The 15,835-nt window shown below is 31.3% G+C and overlaps 3 protein-coding genes across 4 annotated transcripts; 1 reads left to right on the top strand and 2 right to left on the bottom strand.

Moving 5' to 3' along the window:
• Positions 1 to 610: 610 nt before the first annotated feature.
• LOC126842981 (uncharacterized) lies at positions 611 to 4,025 on the bottom strand. 2 transcript variants are annotated; one of them, XM_050580260.1, is made up of 7 exons: positions 3,727 to 4,025; positions 2,578 to 2,657; positions 2,202 to 2,505; positions 2,011 to 2,135; positions 1,736 to 1,892; positions 1,321 to 1,574; positions 611 to 1,220 (listed from the first exon to the last, which is right to left on the bottom strand). In XM_050580260.1, the coding sequence occupies exons 2-7, from the start codon at positions 2,635 to 2,637 to the stop codon at positions 1,074 to 1,076; spliced, it is 1,047 nt and encodes a 348-aa protein (XP_050436217.1). In that variant the 5' UTR covers positions 2,638 to 2,657; positions 3,727 to 4,025; the 3' UTR covers positions 611 to 1,073. The 2 variants fall into 2 exon arrangements, with proteins under 2 accessions (XP_050436217.1, XP_050436211.1); XM_050580254.1 differs by having other exon boundaries at positions 613 to 1,220; positions 3,731 to 4,024.
• Positions 4,026 to 4,555: 530 nt separating this feature from the next.
• LOC126841102 (male-specific lethal 1-like 1) lies at positions 4,556 to 7,986 on the top strand. Its single transcript, XM_050577376.1, has 6 exons — positions 4,556 to 5,114; positions 5,193 to 5,457; positions 6,193 to 6,317; positions 6,387 to 6,511; positions 6,573 to 6,785; positions 7,425 to 7,986. The coding sequence occupies exons 1-6, from the start codon at positions 4,788 to 4,790 to the stop codon at positions 7,534 to 7,536; spliced, it is 1,167 nt and encodes a 388-aa protein (XP_050433333.1). The 5' UTR covers positions 4,556 to 4,787; the 3' UTR covers positions 7,537 to 7,986.
• On the bottom strand, positions 7,943 to 10,697 carry LOC126841105 (actin-42A-like). Its single transcript, XM_050577390.1, has 5 exons — positions 10,558 to 10,697; positions 10,160 to 10,296; positions 9,843 to 10,082; positions 8,611 to 8,985; positions 7,943 to 8,504 (listed from the first exon to the last, which is right to left on the bottom strand). Exons 2-5 carry the CDS (start codon positions 10,283 to 10,285, stop codon positions 8,115 to 8,117), a joined length of 1,131 nt encoding a protein of 376 aa, XP_050433347.1. The 5' UTR covers positions 10,286 to 10,296; positions 10,558 to 10,697; the 3' UTR covers positions 7,943 to 8,114.
• Positions 10,698 to 15,835: the final 5,138 nt, after the last annotated feature.

The following is a 15,835-nucleotide window of genomic DNA, read 5'->3' as shown; positions in this document are numbered from 1 at the left end:
ATTAGAATAGTGTTCTTACTTTAAATGTAATGTAACATAATTTTTAACTACCTATTTTAAATAATAAATATTTAGTAAATTAAAAATGTTTTGTTTATACATTTAAAAATTATTATTAGGTTATGAACACTATTGTGGTTTTTGAATTTATCAAAACTACTATACAAATGTAAAATAATATTTAAAACCCTTAACCAAATTAATTCTTATGGAGGGAAGAAAGGGTCTGTCATAGATTTGTGTGATAGACGGGAAGAGAAGAAATGGTAAAAAAACATACAAAACAAAAATCATAAATTTTTATTTTATTTCACGAATGAAAAAAAAAATTAAAAATAACTAGGTCTGCTAGGAATATTCTGAAGAGCAATTAGGGTTCAGCAAAGAAATCCAAAAAAATTATATATTTTTGTTTAAATTATATTATAAATAATCAGATTGTTTAAAGAACAATTATATTTAAAGCACAAATTTTAATGCTTCATTTATAATTTATGTAAAACAGTTGTAAAATAAGTCGAAGATTTTGTTGTTATGTGATTTATTTAACTTACTTTTTTTAATTATAAATATATAAATGATTTATTACCCAAGTAAAAAAAAGTTATTAGATAACTGGATACAGAATAAAATTGTTTTTCAACTTTTATACATATATACAAAGTATGGCAATCATATTTAAGATATATATTATTCTACTTGCTATTATTGCCATGTTTATACTAGCAAACTATTGTTTAAAACTATAAATAATCTATAAAATATTCACTCTCCAAGAGCTTATAAAAGCACAATAGTTATTTTGTATTTTATGACAGGCTACATCACATTATTTGAATGGTTTAAATATATATTTGTGCCCATAGGATACTTAAATATGTAGGAAAATTAAATCATACAACAATATATTAACAAGGTCTAAAAAGTTAGCACTTATAAGCGTGCTAGAGTCATTTTGAACTCTTACACAAGATCAATCATAAAAAAAAAAAATGAATTGCGTGCTATTTTAAATTGTATTTAAAAACATAAAATCTACACTTAACCATAATCTGATAATTTAAAAAAATATATTATTCCCAATAAACAGAGCAATGCGTACTCTGGGTTTGTAGTATACGAATTTCTTGGTATAGGTGCAACGCTGGACCGAGCAGCAACCCCATTCTTGTGGTAATATCCGATCGTGTAATTAACAGCAGAGCACGTCCGTCGATTTCCTAAATCCATAATTTCAAATATATAGTGTATTCGGGTATTCAGCTAATATTCAGTGTTAAAAGCATATAATAAGAACAAAAATGAAGAAGCGATAATTACATTTTTAATTAATGTCGAGGCAATATCGTCATCAGGCAACAGTTTTGATAAGTATGCACTGACTTTATATTTATCCCATTCAGTTACATCTGGAATGTCCAATCCTTTTTGCGGGAATAACAATTTATTTTCTGCACATTTGCTTTGTACTACAGAGGAACTACGAGGTTTATCATTAAGTATAACATCAACATTATTGTCATTGTCGTTTTCTTCTGACGTAATGGATAAAGAGTATTCTGATCCATCCAAATCTTAAAATGAACATTACATTAACAGTTTTACACTTAACAAATAATGAAATATATTAAAACCTACAACTGAATAACATGGGACCACAAGAAAATTTTGTATCAAGCAGTATTCTAGTTTTTTCAGAAATAGGTTTCGCTACAACATAATATGATTGAATTACCATAATCGTCTTCATCTAGTTTACGTGTTGCCAACGTCTTACAGGGTATACACAAATAAATATCATCTTTTAACGATTGAAGCGGTTTTATTTCACATGAATCGTAACACTCGACATGCATACCAACTTTACAAGTAATACATCGACGTAAACTATCCTGTAAAACATAAACATTTCTGATACTCAGTTTTAGATGTTCTGGATGATTAAAAATTGTAGAATACTAGAATAACAGACTAGGATGATAATATATTGATTTTTTTTTTGGTACAAACCGTTTTAGTTGCATTCTTCAAACATTTACTGCAGTAAGTTTGTCGACATTGTTTACAAAGCCAAGGACATTTTTCCAGTTTGAATTTCCACATGGGTTCATTGACAATTAAGCAATCACGGTGAACTATTAATTAATAATATGCCAGTCAAATATGTTTACTTAAATATTAATTTACTTAATAAGTATTACCTCTAAAAACACAAATCGAGCAATTCAAAAAATCCTTCAAGTTGATTGTTTTCAAGCACAAGCAACAATTATCTGTTACTTCATAGGAACTTTCGGGAGAATTAGACCTCGAATGCATTGGCGACATTGATGATAAAAAAGTTGGTAAGTCGTTTGATGAATACTCAAATGATTCATAAGGCATACTTATTTCATTCACTGCTACATCATTTAGTTTTTTTGCATTACTCAATGGTTTAATAGACCTTTTAATTCTTCTTTTTGGGACATGAGTATCGGATGGATCAAATACTTTTTTTGCTCTCTAATTGAATTAAAATGTAATTAGTTATTAATCTTTATATCTAAACTTAAAAAAAAAAAAATTAATAATTACCGTATTTCTCTGTGGTCGAGAGATTACTACATTAGGAACTGGTATTTTTTTTCTAGGCATACTGATTACTTAAAGTAAACCTAAAACAAAATTTTAACTATTTAAAAAACAAAATGATATAAGTATTAAGTATATTTTAATTTTTGGTACATAGAATAAATGTTCTTAAAATATGTCTATTTGATTATCAGTTTAAAATTACAAATATATATGTACCTTATACATTATTTGATAACAATAATAATTTATTTACAATCTACAATATAATTATGTTATTACAGTTAATTATTATTCGTCGGTTTCCTTATTATCTCCCTCTCTGCAGTTTTCAATACAAAGATAGGTTTGCAGCAATTTTTTTATTTCATAAATAATAATAATTTTTTCTTTTTACCACATCCTTCTTAGGAATATAACTGATAACTGCCCGTGTCAGAGAATTTTCTCGGTATTTTCTTAAAATGATAATTTTTCCAAAACCTTTTCTAATACTTCTTCACTAGTGATTAATTAATTAATTAATCTCCCAATTTATCTTCTAGAGCACCACATTTTAAAAGCCAAATATTTCACCAAATTTCTTCTTTTATCATTTGTAATATTCCATGTTTCACTTTTATAAAGCATAATCCTCCAGAGTTAAGGCTTGGTAAGTTTTTCCAAATATGAAAACCAATATTCCTAAAGGTAACAAGAACTAATACTTCTTAGCATACATAGGTACCATGTTAATGTTTATAATATCTAATACTAAATTATTTTATAAATTAGATAATATATAAAATAAATATTAGTATAACTATTACAATAATTTACGAGCATCAATATTTATTGTTGTTGTCTGGAAAACGCATAATGGCCATGTTTTAAGCACATAAAGTATATATTATAGTACCCACTTATAATACATTTAATAATATATAGATATATACATAAATAATATAAAAATCAAATTATTTTTAATACTTACATATTTATATTTATTACAACAATTTTAAAGATATGTAAAAAAGTAAATTATTTTTAAGAAGAGAAATTGCAATGTAGTTATTAGTTTGAATATTATGTATTGAAAAAGAAACAGAAACATATAATAAAGGCATTTGAAAACACTTATTCATAATATTTTAAGAAACAAGATTGTATTACCTACCTATTTGGTATTATTTTTCCCAAATCAAATAAACGTGTACCGAGTTTTCTGTTATTTGAAAAAATATAAGATAGAACAATAGTAAGACATACAGATTTTGAAACTGAATATTTTTAAAACGCACAAAACAGCGGTTTAAAATATACGAGGTCGGGTTTAATCGTTGTAAAATAAAATAGTACTTATCAATTCAAATAATATTAATTTTTTTCTAAAAAATAAATTCAAGAGGACAGGACAGTTATAGAATTGATGTAAACAATATAAAATTAGCAAAACAATAATATAAGAACACCTATTTCCGGTAATCTTATTACATAGCTTATTTATACCAGGTTATTACATAGGTATCTCCATTTTATTAAAATATTATTATCAATTCACAAAATGGCAGCGTAAGGGGATATCAATGTTTCTTTATCTCGATGAAATATACACATGACATTTATCTTTATAAATTAATAAATTTGATTGGCTCCTTTTACGGTACCATTTTATTTTTAACATTTAAAATATCGATGGAGAGGGGGTTCAATGCAATAACCTGGTATATTTAAGCCATGTCTTATAGGTTGTTACCATAGTCCTTATGCTCCTAACATTAGTTAAGATTTTAGCTAAGGTTTATAGTTGTTACCACGAATTAATTAATCTTAATTGTTACTATTATATTCATGCCATACATTTTCAAGGTTTGTTTTATTATCTATAAACCTTGATTAATTTCCGGATCGGTAATATTAGGTAGATTCGTGCAGCGTGGCCACTATGGTTTCGTTACGTTGGATGCCATGTAGCCCACTTACCCGTCTTGTGTCCTTGATGATAACAGTTTTTGTTTGTGTTATTTTATTTAAATATTGTTTATTATTTGCGTTTATACTTTGTTTATTCAATAGTAAAACGCTAAATAATTTTCTACCGTTTTATTGCATGTGCGTGTGGTGGAAATCAAAATGAAAACAGAATAATCGGACCTAACCAGTGGCCGTGCAGTATGTGTGTATGTATATGTAACGTATTGTGAACCAGACCATAGCACGCCGAAACTGGGTACATGATAAGCGCCGGGAGATGTCATAACGGTCGTGGTGTGATGTCAAAGGAGTGTCGGATCAACGGCGGCAGTGGAGGCTACGTTAACCACTGTGAACAAGCGCTTGATGACAAAAGTGAAATGGTTATGGCGGTAGCATCAAAGATTCCATCCACTGCCGATCAGAAGAAATCGGCTAACACCAGAGTATACTTATCGAGTGACGACACCGAGCTGGGCAGCCTTAAAGACTTTGCACTTAGTAACCTTGATTTGATTAACGAATTAAAAGAACTCTTGATTGAAAAGGACAAAAAGATTTTACATTTGTCCAACGAAGTGACTTATGTAAGTTGATAATTCATAGTTTTGTTAGTATTTAACCTGTCAAATTGCTTAGTAAGCATCTTTGATTTTTTTTTTTAGCTTAAAAATAAGCTGGATGAGGCTAATCAACAATTAGCGGAAATAACAGCTAGAACAGATTCTCTGGACGTGATGCCTTTTACCCCAGTATCATCAACATGCTCATCAGGTATCGGCGATTTAAGTTCAGCTGAATTACAGGATCAAGATGCCAAAACAAAAAAACAACGTAGGACTCGTAGAATATCTACTAAACGTTCAAATGCAGAAGCAATAGATCCAATTTCATCAAAAAAACCAAAACAGCGTGTGCGAACTAAATCAGGTTATATATATAAAAATTATGCAAAATAATATATCATAATTCATTAAGGGAAACAGAAAGCGCTATTTATTAAGGGGCAAAGAATAGGTAATATTTGACAAAAATTGATCTAATAGCCATTTTTCATATGCCTACTAATTTCAAAGAGAACCTATATTACAATTTTCTAATTATACTACTTTTAAAGTTATTTTTCTCCGGGTTTGATGAAAATTTGATAAAAAATGATTTTTGTAGAAGTCATTTTGTGGCGTATCTATTGAAGTTTTTTCTTTTTTATGCGAAGCTTACTTTTTTTTCTGTGGAGACTAAAAGGCTGATTTTTGATTTAGCAATTAAAAAAGTAGTTAGATGTATTAGAAAAATACAAAAATGCTTATAAATATTTTTTGAAAACAAAAATAAAAAATCAGCCTTTTAGTCCCCATAGAGAAGATGTCAAACTATAAAACAAACAAAAAAGTTATTTAAATTGGTTCGGTAGGCACTTCAGAAAGTGACTCCGCGTTTTAGTCATTATTTGTAAAAAAAATACGCTTTCCGTTCCCCTTAACAGTTTAGGTATTTAATAAATAGACAGCTTAATTCCATAAAATATACAAAATTACAGCATTTTATGATTATGTAGTAAAACACATTTTGGTCAAAATTTAATTCAATTTCTTAAAAATTCTATCAAAACGTACATTTTATATCCTATTATAAACTTGGAATTATTAATTTATTGTTATTTAGGCGATACCGGAAAACTGCAAGAGCTATCATTAATCACATCAGATAAGGCCTACTACACTTGTTTAGGAAATTATGATCCCGTTAAAGAAGAACCATTACCAGATAATAGTGACACTAACTTAGAAGTATGGCTTCATTTAAATACAAATTATGATAATAATGAATTTGAATTTAATTATTGTATGTATTTTCAGATACCAAGTTGGAGAGTCAAACACTATACTAGTTGGTATTCGATGGAAGGCACTGAAAATATGTCCGATGACGTTTTCGAAAGCCGTCATTCAAGACTTGAGCTTTGGGAGCGAAAACGAAAAAGGTAAGTTTTAGGTTTATGTTTTTGTTCAAAGATTTAATTTTAACTTGCTTAACTGTTCCAGATGGGATATGCAACGACTCAGGGAATTGAGGAGAATAGAATATTTAAAAGAAGGACGTAATAAACACCATTCTCAAAATTCAAGTGATGGAGAAAAAGAAGAATTATCAACACTTCTACCAGATCCAGCCAATATAAAAGCAATTGAAATCACAGATTGCCTGCCAATTTCTGCGTTTGGGTGTAATTTGCATATAAAAAAGAAACCAGAATTGTAAGAACAAACAAATTAATCCTTAACATTTGTTAATTATAATGGAGTTTTTTATGTATCAAATTAATAATAGTCTATATCATAAGCCATTGAATTATATATTGAAGTGCATTTAAAAATGTTGTTTCTGAAAAACATTTTATATGCTTTTGGCTTCGTATACACTAGCAAGCTGAACCCTGAACCTTCTATACAAATGTGTTGCAGCAATATGTATATATAAGCATAGTTGGCAAAAAATTCTTAACCATAATAATAAACCAGCGGAAGTTTGTCTAATGTTTGGTATTTACCCAAAAATATTGGGTAAAAGCATAATTAAAAAACTTAACTGTGTTGGGGTTTTATGGGTTTATTACTAACTTTACATTAAATGTTTGTCAAAATAGCAACAATAATATGTCTACTCCACTGCAGATCATATTTGTGTATATATGCTAATTATTATGATAAATGACTCCAATTGGCGTCATTGTAAGTGAATCGCTGTGCAAAATTTGAGTGCAACACGTTCGCGGTTTGGTTTGATAGTGTGGTCGAGGCTTTTGAATAATACATGCTTTCAATACACTTTGTATACATGAGATCGACTGTTACGAGTTTTGCTAACAGGTTTCAATTAAATTTTATGTTTTACAGATTTAAGTTTTGTCACAGTCGTTGGTGTAATGACGGTTCTCAAGAATCTAAAGAACCTAACGGAAGAGGACTTCGCTCCTCAGGGCGTAATCAACATTTTGACAATTTATAAGTTTTTCCTGACATAAATAGTTTTGATGAGATCTGGCATCTCATGTTTGATATAATAATGTTTATGAAATGTATATTTTATTTGATGGTATAAATTTGAATTGTACACAAATTATAATTTGAAAGTTAACAATTAACAAACTAATTTCTATTGTGATATTTATCTAGTATTTAGTATTTGAAATACTAAAATCGTAAAACTTTTACTATTATTTTTATTATTATTATTATTATTTTTTGTATAATTATTTTACCAACTACATTGCATTAGTAGAAATGTTTATTATCATTCTTGTATATTATGTTTGTGATTGAATAACAATTATTATAAACCCTGCTAAAGTCCTACAAAAATTTGTTTTCTCTTGTTGGACAGTCGCATTGCGCTTATGACAAAACATGTACTATTTTGATGGAGCGAACGGATTACATTTATTACAAGTTATTATCACATTGTGCAATTTCTTTTTATTCCAAATAATTTAATAAATTATACAAATATAATATTATGTGTATATATAATATATAAACGTAAAAGTACAGGGGTGTATTTGGGTTATGTCTTCTGAACGTGACCGTTTAGAAGCATTTCCTGTGTACGATGGATGGGCCACTCTCGTCGTACTCGGTTTTAGAAATCCACATTTGTTGGAAAGTGGACAGGGACGCCAAAATGGACCCACCAATCCAGACAGAGTATTTACGTTCTGGCGGCGCGATTGTTTTGATCTTCATCGTGGATGGTGCCAACGAGGTGATTTCTTTTTGCATCCTGTCTGCTATGCCCGGATACATGGTAGTGCCTCCGGACAGTACGGTGTTTGCGTACAAATCTTTCCTGATGTCCACGTCACACTTCATGATCGAGTTGTAAGTGGTCTCGTGAATACCCGCCGATTCCATTCCCAAGAACGACGGTTGGAACAGCGACTCTGGACACCTGAACCTTTCGTTACCGATGGTGATAACCTGAATGCAAACCAAGTACAAAATATGTAAACCGATCAAGATATCTGTTATCGACTCAAATTTGGCAATAATACTGTTGTTTTGGTGACTCTGGAACGAGACTTACCTGTCCGTCGGGAAGTTCGTAGGACTTCTCTAGAGCGCTGGACGATGCGGCCGTTTGCATTTCCTGTTCAAAATCTAAAGCCACGTAGCAGAGCTTTTCCTTAATGTCACGCACGATTTCTCTCTCGGCAGTCGTGGTGAAACTGTATCCGCGTTCGGTTAAGATTTTCATCAGGTAGTCTGTCAAGTCGCGGCCTGCCAAGTCCAGACGAAGGATAGCGTGGGGAAGGGCGTATCCTTCGTAAATGGGCACCGTGTGTGACACACCGTCACCGGAGTCCAAAACAATACCGGTGGTTCGACCCGAAGCGTACAACGAGAGCACAGCTTGGATGGCCACGTACATGGCGGGTGTGTTGAACGTTTCGAACATGATCTGTGCGCAACAGGAAATAAGTTTGTACGTTGTACTGGGAATAATCAATCACATTCAATAATTTCCAAAGAGGTAAGAGCAAGAATGTAACCCGCCTTCCAGCAGGACAGATGGGACTAGAGTATGAAGAAAAAACATTTCTTTAAATATGTGATGCGTAAAGGGACCTCTTGACGACAAAGTTGATTTTGAAAAATGATTAAGGTCGAATGTAACGATTTCTTACTATAAGTATCAAAAATTGTACCCCGGTGTCTCTAAGATTAGGATATAGGTCAAAACATCGAATGAAATAATAGCCGAAATTAGAATAATTCGGCCGACTAAACAGTCTAAAACTGCAAAGACAGCAAAGTGGAATAACAGATAACTTTAAACTACATAGATGTACCCGGTCTAAAATTGTTCAAAAATCAATCAGTATTCAGAAAATTACACTTACTCAATTTTTAAAAATGCCAAAAAAGGCCCCCCTGGCCGTATCGCTTTCCGCATTACACGTAATGGTATTTATAACAAGTCTAGACAAGGGGGGGGGGAATTTTATCGATACTCAATACTGTTTTTAAACTCATTATTTTAGTAAAATATTATAAGTATAAAGATGAGAATGTCACTGTGATACTAATGATATATGATATTTATAATTTAGTGTAAAAAAAAAATATATCTTATTGGTACTCAATAACGTACATTTGCTATTCTCGGTTATTGATTTACAAGAAAAAAAAAACTGGCGGTGGCCCCTGATTGACATTATTTTGTGGGGACTTTTGCACCCTCTGAATACGGACCTGGATCTAGTCCCTCAATAGGGGAAATACCTATGACTTTTAATACCTTTGTAACGCACTCACCTGTGTCATTTTTTCTCGGTTGGCCTTTGGATTGAGAGGCGCTTCTGTGAGCAATACGGGGTGTTCTTCGGGAGCGACTCGCAATTCGTTGTAGAACGTGTGATGCCACACTTTTTCCATGTCGTCCCAGTTGGTGACTATACCGTGTTCGATGGGGTATTTGACCGTGAGCACCCCCCTTTTGGATTGCGCCTCGTCGCCCACGTAGCTGTCTTTTTGCCCCATGCCGACCATTATGCCCTATACGAGAACATACGTTAAGGTCGTTAAGTATACTGTAGTATACTTGCCCCGAGTAAATTGGCTACGGTATTTACTTGGTAACGAGGTCTTCCCACTATCGACGGGAACACAGCCCTGGGGGCGTCGTCGCCAGCGAATCCGGCTTTGCACATACCCGAACCATTGTCCACGACCAACGCTGCTACTTCTTCGTCGCACATGTTTGTGTATTCTGCAATTTGTAAAAAATGATAATACTGATGAAATACAGACGGTATAAACGGTTTTAACACACGCGATAAAAGCCACTCGTGTCAGTAAGTCCCAGAATGACAGTGTCGTGCGATTTAAAACAATAACTTATGGAACGCGCATGGGGTAGCTAATGGTTAAACACCGCAGAAATCATTCCGGGACACCGTGACGCGATTTAAGCACCTCGCTGTGTGGACTATTTAGCTGTAACATATAGGTAATATAATATTTTACTAACCCGCCGTTTACGAAACACGAACAAAAATAAATAAATAAATAATAAACAAAAACGAATGGACGGTCGAACAGCGAATGTACGCTGACACGGCGCGTGCTTAACAATTTATACTTGCCGCGTTTTTTATGGAAAGTAAAAAATGCACTGTTGGTAGGGCTAAGGAGGCGCCCGCCATAGCCGCAGTAAAGGTCGTCCCCGTCAACGGCAACAGTCAACGTAATGCGTGCGAGTTTATGACCATATCTGACGCGGTCAATCACGCTAATTCCTTTTAGAGGCTGATCGGCCCCGCGTGTCATGGAAAATATTGCATTGCTCCCTTCCCTGTTGCTTCTGCCGAATGCATCACGTTCACAGCTGTTGTACTCCATACTCTTACCTAAAATAGTTTTGGTCTTCCGTCTACACTTCCCGCTACTGTCTCCTCTTCGGTTACAACAGGTACTTAAATGTTGCTAAAATATGTGTGTTTAAAATAGCGATAATAAAATAGGTAATTAATCGGTGCTAAAAGCCATACTTCAAACACAGTGGCGGATTTGTACCTATTTCAAACACAGTGACGGATTTAACGGGGCTAAAATGGACATTAAACTAAAAACCGTACAAGTTATATCAATTAACATTTATATATATATATATATATTTTTTAATCGGTCAGCAAACCATTTTTTCTATTATGTATTTGTATATACCTAATATTCGAATTTTCGGAAAATAAGGTTTAATTTTTAAATATTTAAGTATACATATATGGTATAGACATGTTATAGTGGTAAGTCAGAACGGGCCGTTTAAATTTAAGTACTTTTTTTTGGAACAAATTAAATAGTGTCTCGCCTCCGAAGAGTTATTTTAATAGGTCCTTTGTAATGTTTGCGAACTTGACCATTTTTCTTAAATCCGCCATTGCTCAAATTACAATGAAAATTAGTACTTGTCAGATTTAGAGGGGACGTATACATATACCAATAAAATTATCACACTAATTAAGTTAATCGTGTTTGTTTTGAAATTTTTATTTTTTCACAGTTGGAGGAACTTGTTATGTTTAAAAACGCTTCTGATTATAAAATACTCACAGTCATCATTTAATTATTTTCTGGAAAAAATAAGTGTACTTATAAAATCACAAAGAAGGTACCTATAGACTGCTAAGTTTAAAACTAATTTCGAATCGTCTTTTGTTTACTTGACCTTTTTCAAGCTCGAAAGACTCTCAAATAAACTTTGATGACAATTAAAATGTTACACTTAAATCTCAATGTAAACCTGATTATTTTATCAATAGAACTAAGAACATTATGGTTAAGTAAGCATTTTATATTAAAATAAAATTTATAAAAACACAGGAAGCTGTTAATTCAAATAAGAACATTTTTTATTGTAAATATTAAACACTACAATAGACAACTGTTTGTTTACTTAATGTTGACCTTTTATCACCTTTTTCCATGACCATGAAACGTAGATTTCATGTGTAATAGAGATCTGTATAATTACATTATGACGATAAAACCGATTTACCAGTACCTATATCTAATTGTAAAATCGAATGAATTACAATAATACATATAATAGCCGGATGTTTCGGTTGACTGTCGGGAACATACGACTCAAGGTTATTGTGCGAGAAACAGACCATATTAGTAGTAATATTTTTTAATGCAGAACAAATTTATCATATATTATAAACAATAAGCATAATTTGCACTGCTGACTGCTCCTTAGCTTGTTGAAAAACCCTTTCAGTTTTGTTATATTTTAACAGTCAGTGGCTTATTTATGGGGGATAGATCCTCTCCTTTGACTTTTGCTTTTTTGTTTAGTTATCTGTATTTCTCAATATAATACTATGTTAGCCACTGCTAACAGTACGTTAGTAGTTAGGTACATGTTACAATATTTACAATAATATACTTATTTAGATAAATTTATAAAAAGATATATAGATTATTAATAGCCCATTAAGGGTTTCGTAGAGCGCATACGAAACTAGAGGGGAACTTAAAAAATATCAAATACAAACGAATAATAACTATTTAAAATTGCTGTAAAAAACAGCTTTGTATTATTTTATACCATATTATTATTATGTTATGTCTTATATGACTTTTATATATTTTTTATTACTTATTATAAGCAGGTACGTATTGCATCGAATTGGGCCAAACGAACCGTCGTCGATCGGTCGAAAGCTTAAAATGGTAGTGTATCGCACTGCTGTTTGGTAATGTTTGAAAATTGCGATTTCCAGTTATTTATAATACCAACCTTAGCGTTCGTTTACTTTAATAGGCATGTCACTTACATTGCGCATGACAGGTATAGCATCAGTATAGAGTATACCTTGGAAGTCCCTTAAAAAGTAGTATTGAATTTACGGCGACAAAAATTGTAAAATTGTATGTAGTACACGTACAAATACAAATAAAACAGCTAAAAAAAAATGTAAACCCACGATTCAACATCATTTGTCTATTCTATGTCATCCGATGAGCGGTTCATCACTATGGTTGGGGTCGAATATTACCTACCAAAAATTAGATATTAAATCGAAGAGGGAGGAGGGATCGGGTAACAAGTCCAATTTATTTGTATTTATAACTCGAGTATAAGGTAGCAATAAGCAATAATATAGATGGATACACATTAGGCTAATAACATCATTGGTTAATACATATCCGTGTGTTTTTTTGTGAATCATGAAATTAAATGATATGGTTTGCGATTTTACTCAAAAAACGGGACGTTTGTAACGAACGAATGTCATATTGTCATGTTTGAATTTTGAGGGACACGGCGTTTGTGGTAGGCATACACATTTGTATACAATGTGGTATAATCAACAGCCTTATACAGATAAATAGGAAGTGGCGCTGTCGACCGTGTAAGGTAAGTATTATATTATAGTTTAAACATATTATATGTGCATGTCGCATATTATTGCATACAAATGAAATAATGAGAACCAAGACGGTACAATTGACCATTTTTCAAAGCGATATTTGCCAATGATATCATTTTCTACCTTCTCTTGTTTTACAATTTGTCTTCGATTTTTTAAGGGATTTTGTTAAAAAAAAACTAATGTACTTCACTAAGATATTAAGCAGCAGACTCAACGTATTTAATATAGAAATAAAACCAAGTTAATAATATTTAATTAACACTTTTAAAACACAATATAATTCATACAAGTTTACGTACAATAATTAATTAAAATGACACAGAGTATTAATCAGATAACTGCGTATTGGCTAGCTCCCTTTTATATAAAACTAAACAACTATTAACCCTAAATAACAATAGATTACAATATAGCGTGGTTGGGCTACTGGCCAATAAATGTAAAATTTTATAAACAATAATTTACAATGACAAGGTGTTACTTCATCTACATGACAATAATAGTAAATATAATAATATTAATAATAACAAATAGTTGGGGATTATTACACTGATGAACATCGCCCATTAGAACACACTGGATTACAATTTGTATTTCGCTTCATTTGAATAAAATTCAATTGTATTCTTTAGTTTCTCACCGCTTAGTTTTATAATAGTCTATTGTGTGTACAAGTATTAAGTATTAAAGTTAACAGAAGTTGGTAGTAATATTGAATGTTCTTTTGAAATTTCAAAGGGCGAGCTTTGGCATAAACCTGACCTAACCCAAAGCCTTTGGGGGGCTCATAAAACAACTGGACGACAGCCGACAGCCTCACTCAGCGATTTATTGAACGACTCTAAGAGGAAATAATGATATCCAATGATGGTCGCTCTCCCCTCTGTATTGTACAAGAACATTATTATTATTATATTAGTCGACAGGTTTAGCTGTATAAAATGATATTCATTAACGTTGTCGGATCACGACAAATATGGAAGTGTATCGGTACGTCCATAAATGGTCCTCACGCTGATCACTTCGTGAAACCTGTTTTTTATCACACTAAACTACACATACTCAATTATTATGAGCGACGTTTTACGACAACTAAGTACGGTGACCAAAAATTGTAACAAAACATTGTTATTGACAAAGTTGTATTGGAAAAGCTAGAGGTTCGTTTTAAAAAAAAGTCAAGGTTGTGATAATCTAAATAAACAAATTGAATAAGGAATCCTCGTTACTTACTAATAAATTTGGTGGTAATTTACATTATAATTTTACCTTTTTTTTTTAAAAAGAAGGATGGAGGATTAAACAAAATTACATTAAAAAAAAAATCAATTAACTTAATTTATAAAATTACACCAAAAAGATTTAATAGTTTAGTTAACATATAACACAAAATAAACGTTAAAGAAAACCAATTAATATAATATATATATACCTATTAACTGGTAAAACACAAAACTAATATAATATTAAAAAATGAATACCTACTCAAAATGTTAACGTCGGTAATTTGTTCTGCTCATAGGTTAGAATTTTGAATTTATACAAATTAATTATCACATATACACAAAGAATATTTTTTTTTATTTGAATAAATAATATTAGATTGAATAATAATAGAAAATTGAAAGATACCGAATGAGAGATGTTTAAGGAATGTTTGTGTATGAACTGTCCCTTATTCACTTGAAAAAGTCATGTATGGCGTCATCTTGACACGATCAAAGACTAAAGAGTACACAATAAAAATATTCATGAAATTACACAAACACTTCTATTAGCGTAGTAAAACTTATGCAATTGTTCTGTTAGAATTTATAATTATAATATAACGGTTTTGTAAAAAACTATAAATATAATAACGCCTTAAAGCACACAATTTTTTCATCCATATGAAACAAATAAAGATCCGAGGTCCCTCTCCTTTATCTTGTTTTGTGTAAAGTGTTTGATTTAGTTAAATATTTATGAGGCACATAAAAGCCAAGATATAAATTTTACATTGTTTTCAATTTTCACATTGTGAATTTTTTTCTTTTGATTATAACTATTAATTAAACATTTATTATTAAATTTGAACGAACCTACTATAACATTTTTTTAGAAAGACTAAAGAGTATTTCGATATGTACTTGTTGTGGCTTATGGATACTATTAGGTACTATATGCACTCAATTCAGGGTTCGACCTCTAAGTGTACATTACTTCATTTCATGAACAATAGGTACTCATAGAAAAGCTATAAAAACGTATATGGTTGATTTTCGTGCATAACCACTATCAATTAAAAACTGAATTCATTTTCATAACAAGCTATACCCTATGTCTACTTTGAGCTCGAAAAATAATATACAATTACTTTCATCTTTG

Source organism: Adelges cooleyi, unplaced genomic scaffold, assembly GCF_023614345.1.
Source record: "Adelges cooleyi isolate 19-005CV unplaced genomic scaffold, UGA_ACOO_1.1 ACOO_flye_CR_arks_rails_tigmint_CR_PRNA_108, whole genome shotgun sequence".
NCBI lineage: Eukaryota > Metazoa > Arthropoda > Insecta > Hemiptera > Adelgidae > Adelges > Adelges cooleyi.
This window is presented reverse-complemented; position numbering and strand designations above follow the sequence as displayed.

Coding starts and splice junctions, on each gene's coding strand:
- LOC126842981 (XM_050580260.1), bottom strand. CDS start 2,637: ATGCCTAGAAAAAAAATACCAGTTCCTAATGTAGTAATCTCTCGACCA. Junction 1,893..2,010: donor TGAAGAATGCAACTAAAACG/GTTTGTACCAAA, acceptor TATGTTTTACAG/GATAGTTTACGTCGATGTAT. Junction 1,221..1,320: donor CCTCGACATTAATTAAAAAT/GTAATTATCGCT, acceptor TTATGGATTTAG/GAAATCGACGGACGTGCTCT.
- LOC126841102 (XM_050577376.1), top strand. CDS start 4,788: ATGATAAGCGCCGGGAGATGTCATAACGGTCGTGGTGTGATGTCAAAG. Junction 5,458..6,192: donor GCGTGTGCGAACTAAATCAG/GTTATATATATA, acceptor ATTGTTATTTAG/GCGATACCGGAAAACTGCAA. Junction 6,512..6,572: donor TGGGAGCGAAAACGAAAAAG/GTAAGTTTTAGG, acceptor TAACTGTTCCAG/ATGGGATATGCAACGACTCA.
- LOC126841105 (XM_050577390.1), bottom strand. CDS start 10,285: ATGTGCGACGAAGAAGTAGCAGCGTTGGTCGTGGACAATGGTTCGGGT. Junction 8,986..9,842: donor ACCGAGAAAAAATGACACAG/GTGAGTGCGTTA, acceptor TGTTGCGCACAG/ATCATGTTCGAAACGTTCAA. Junction 8,505..8,610: donor ACGAACTTCCCGACGGACAG/GTAAGTCTCGTT, acceptor GTTTGCATTCAG/GTTATCACCATCGGTAACGA.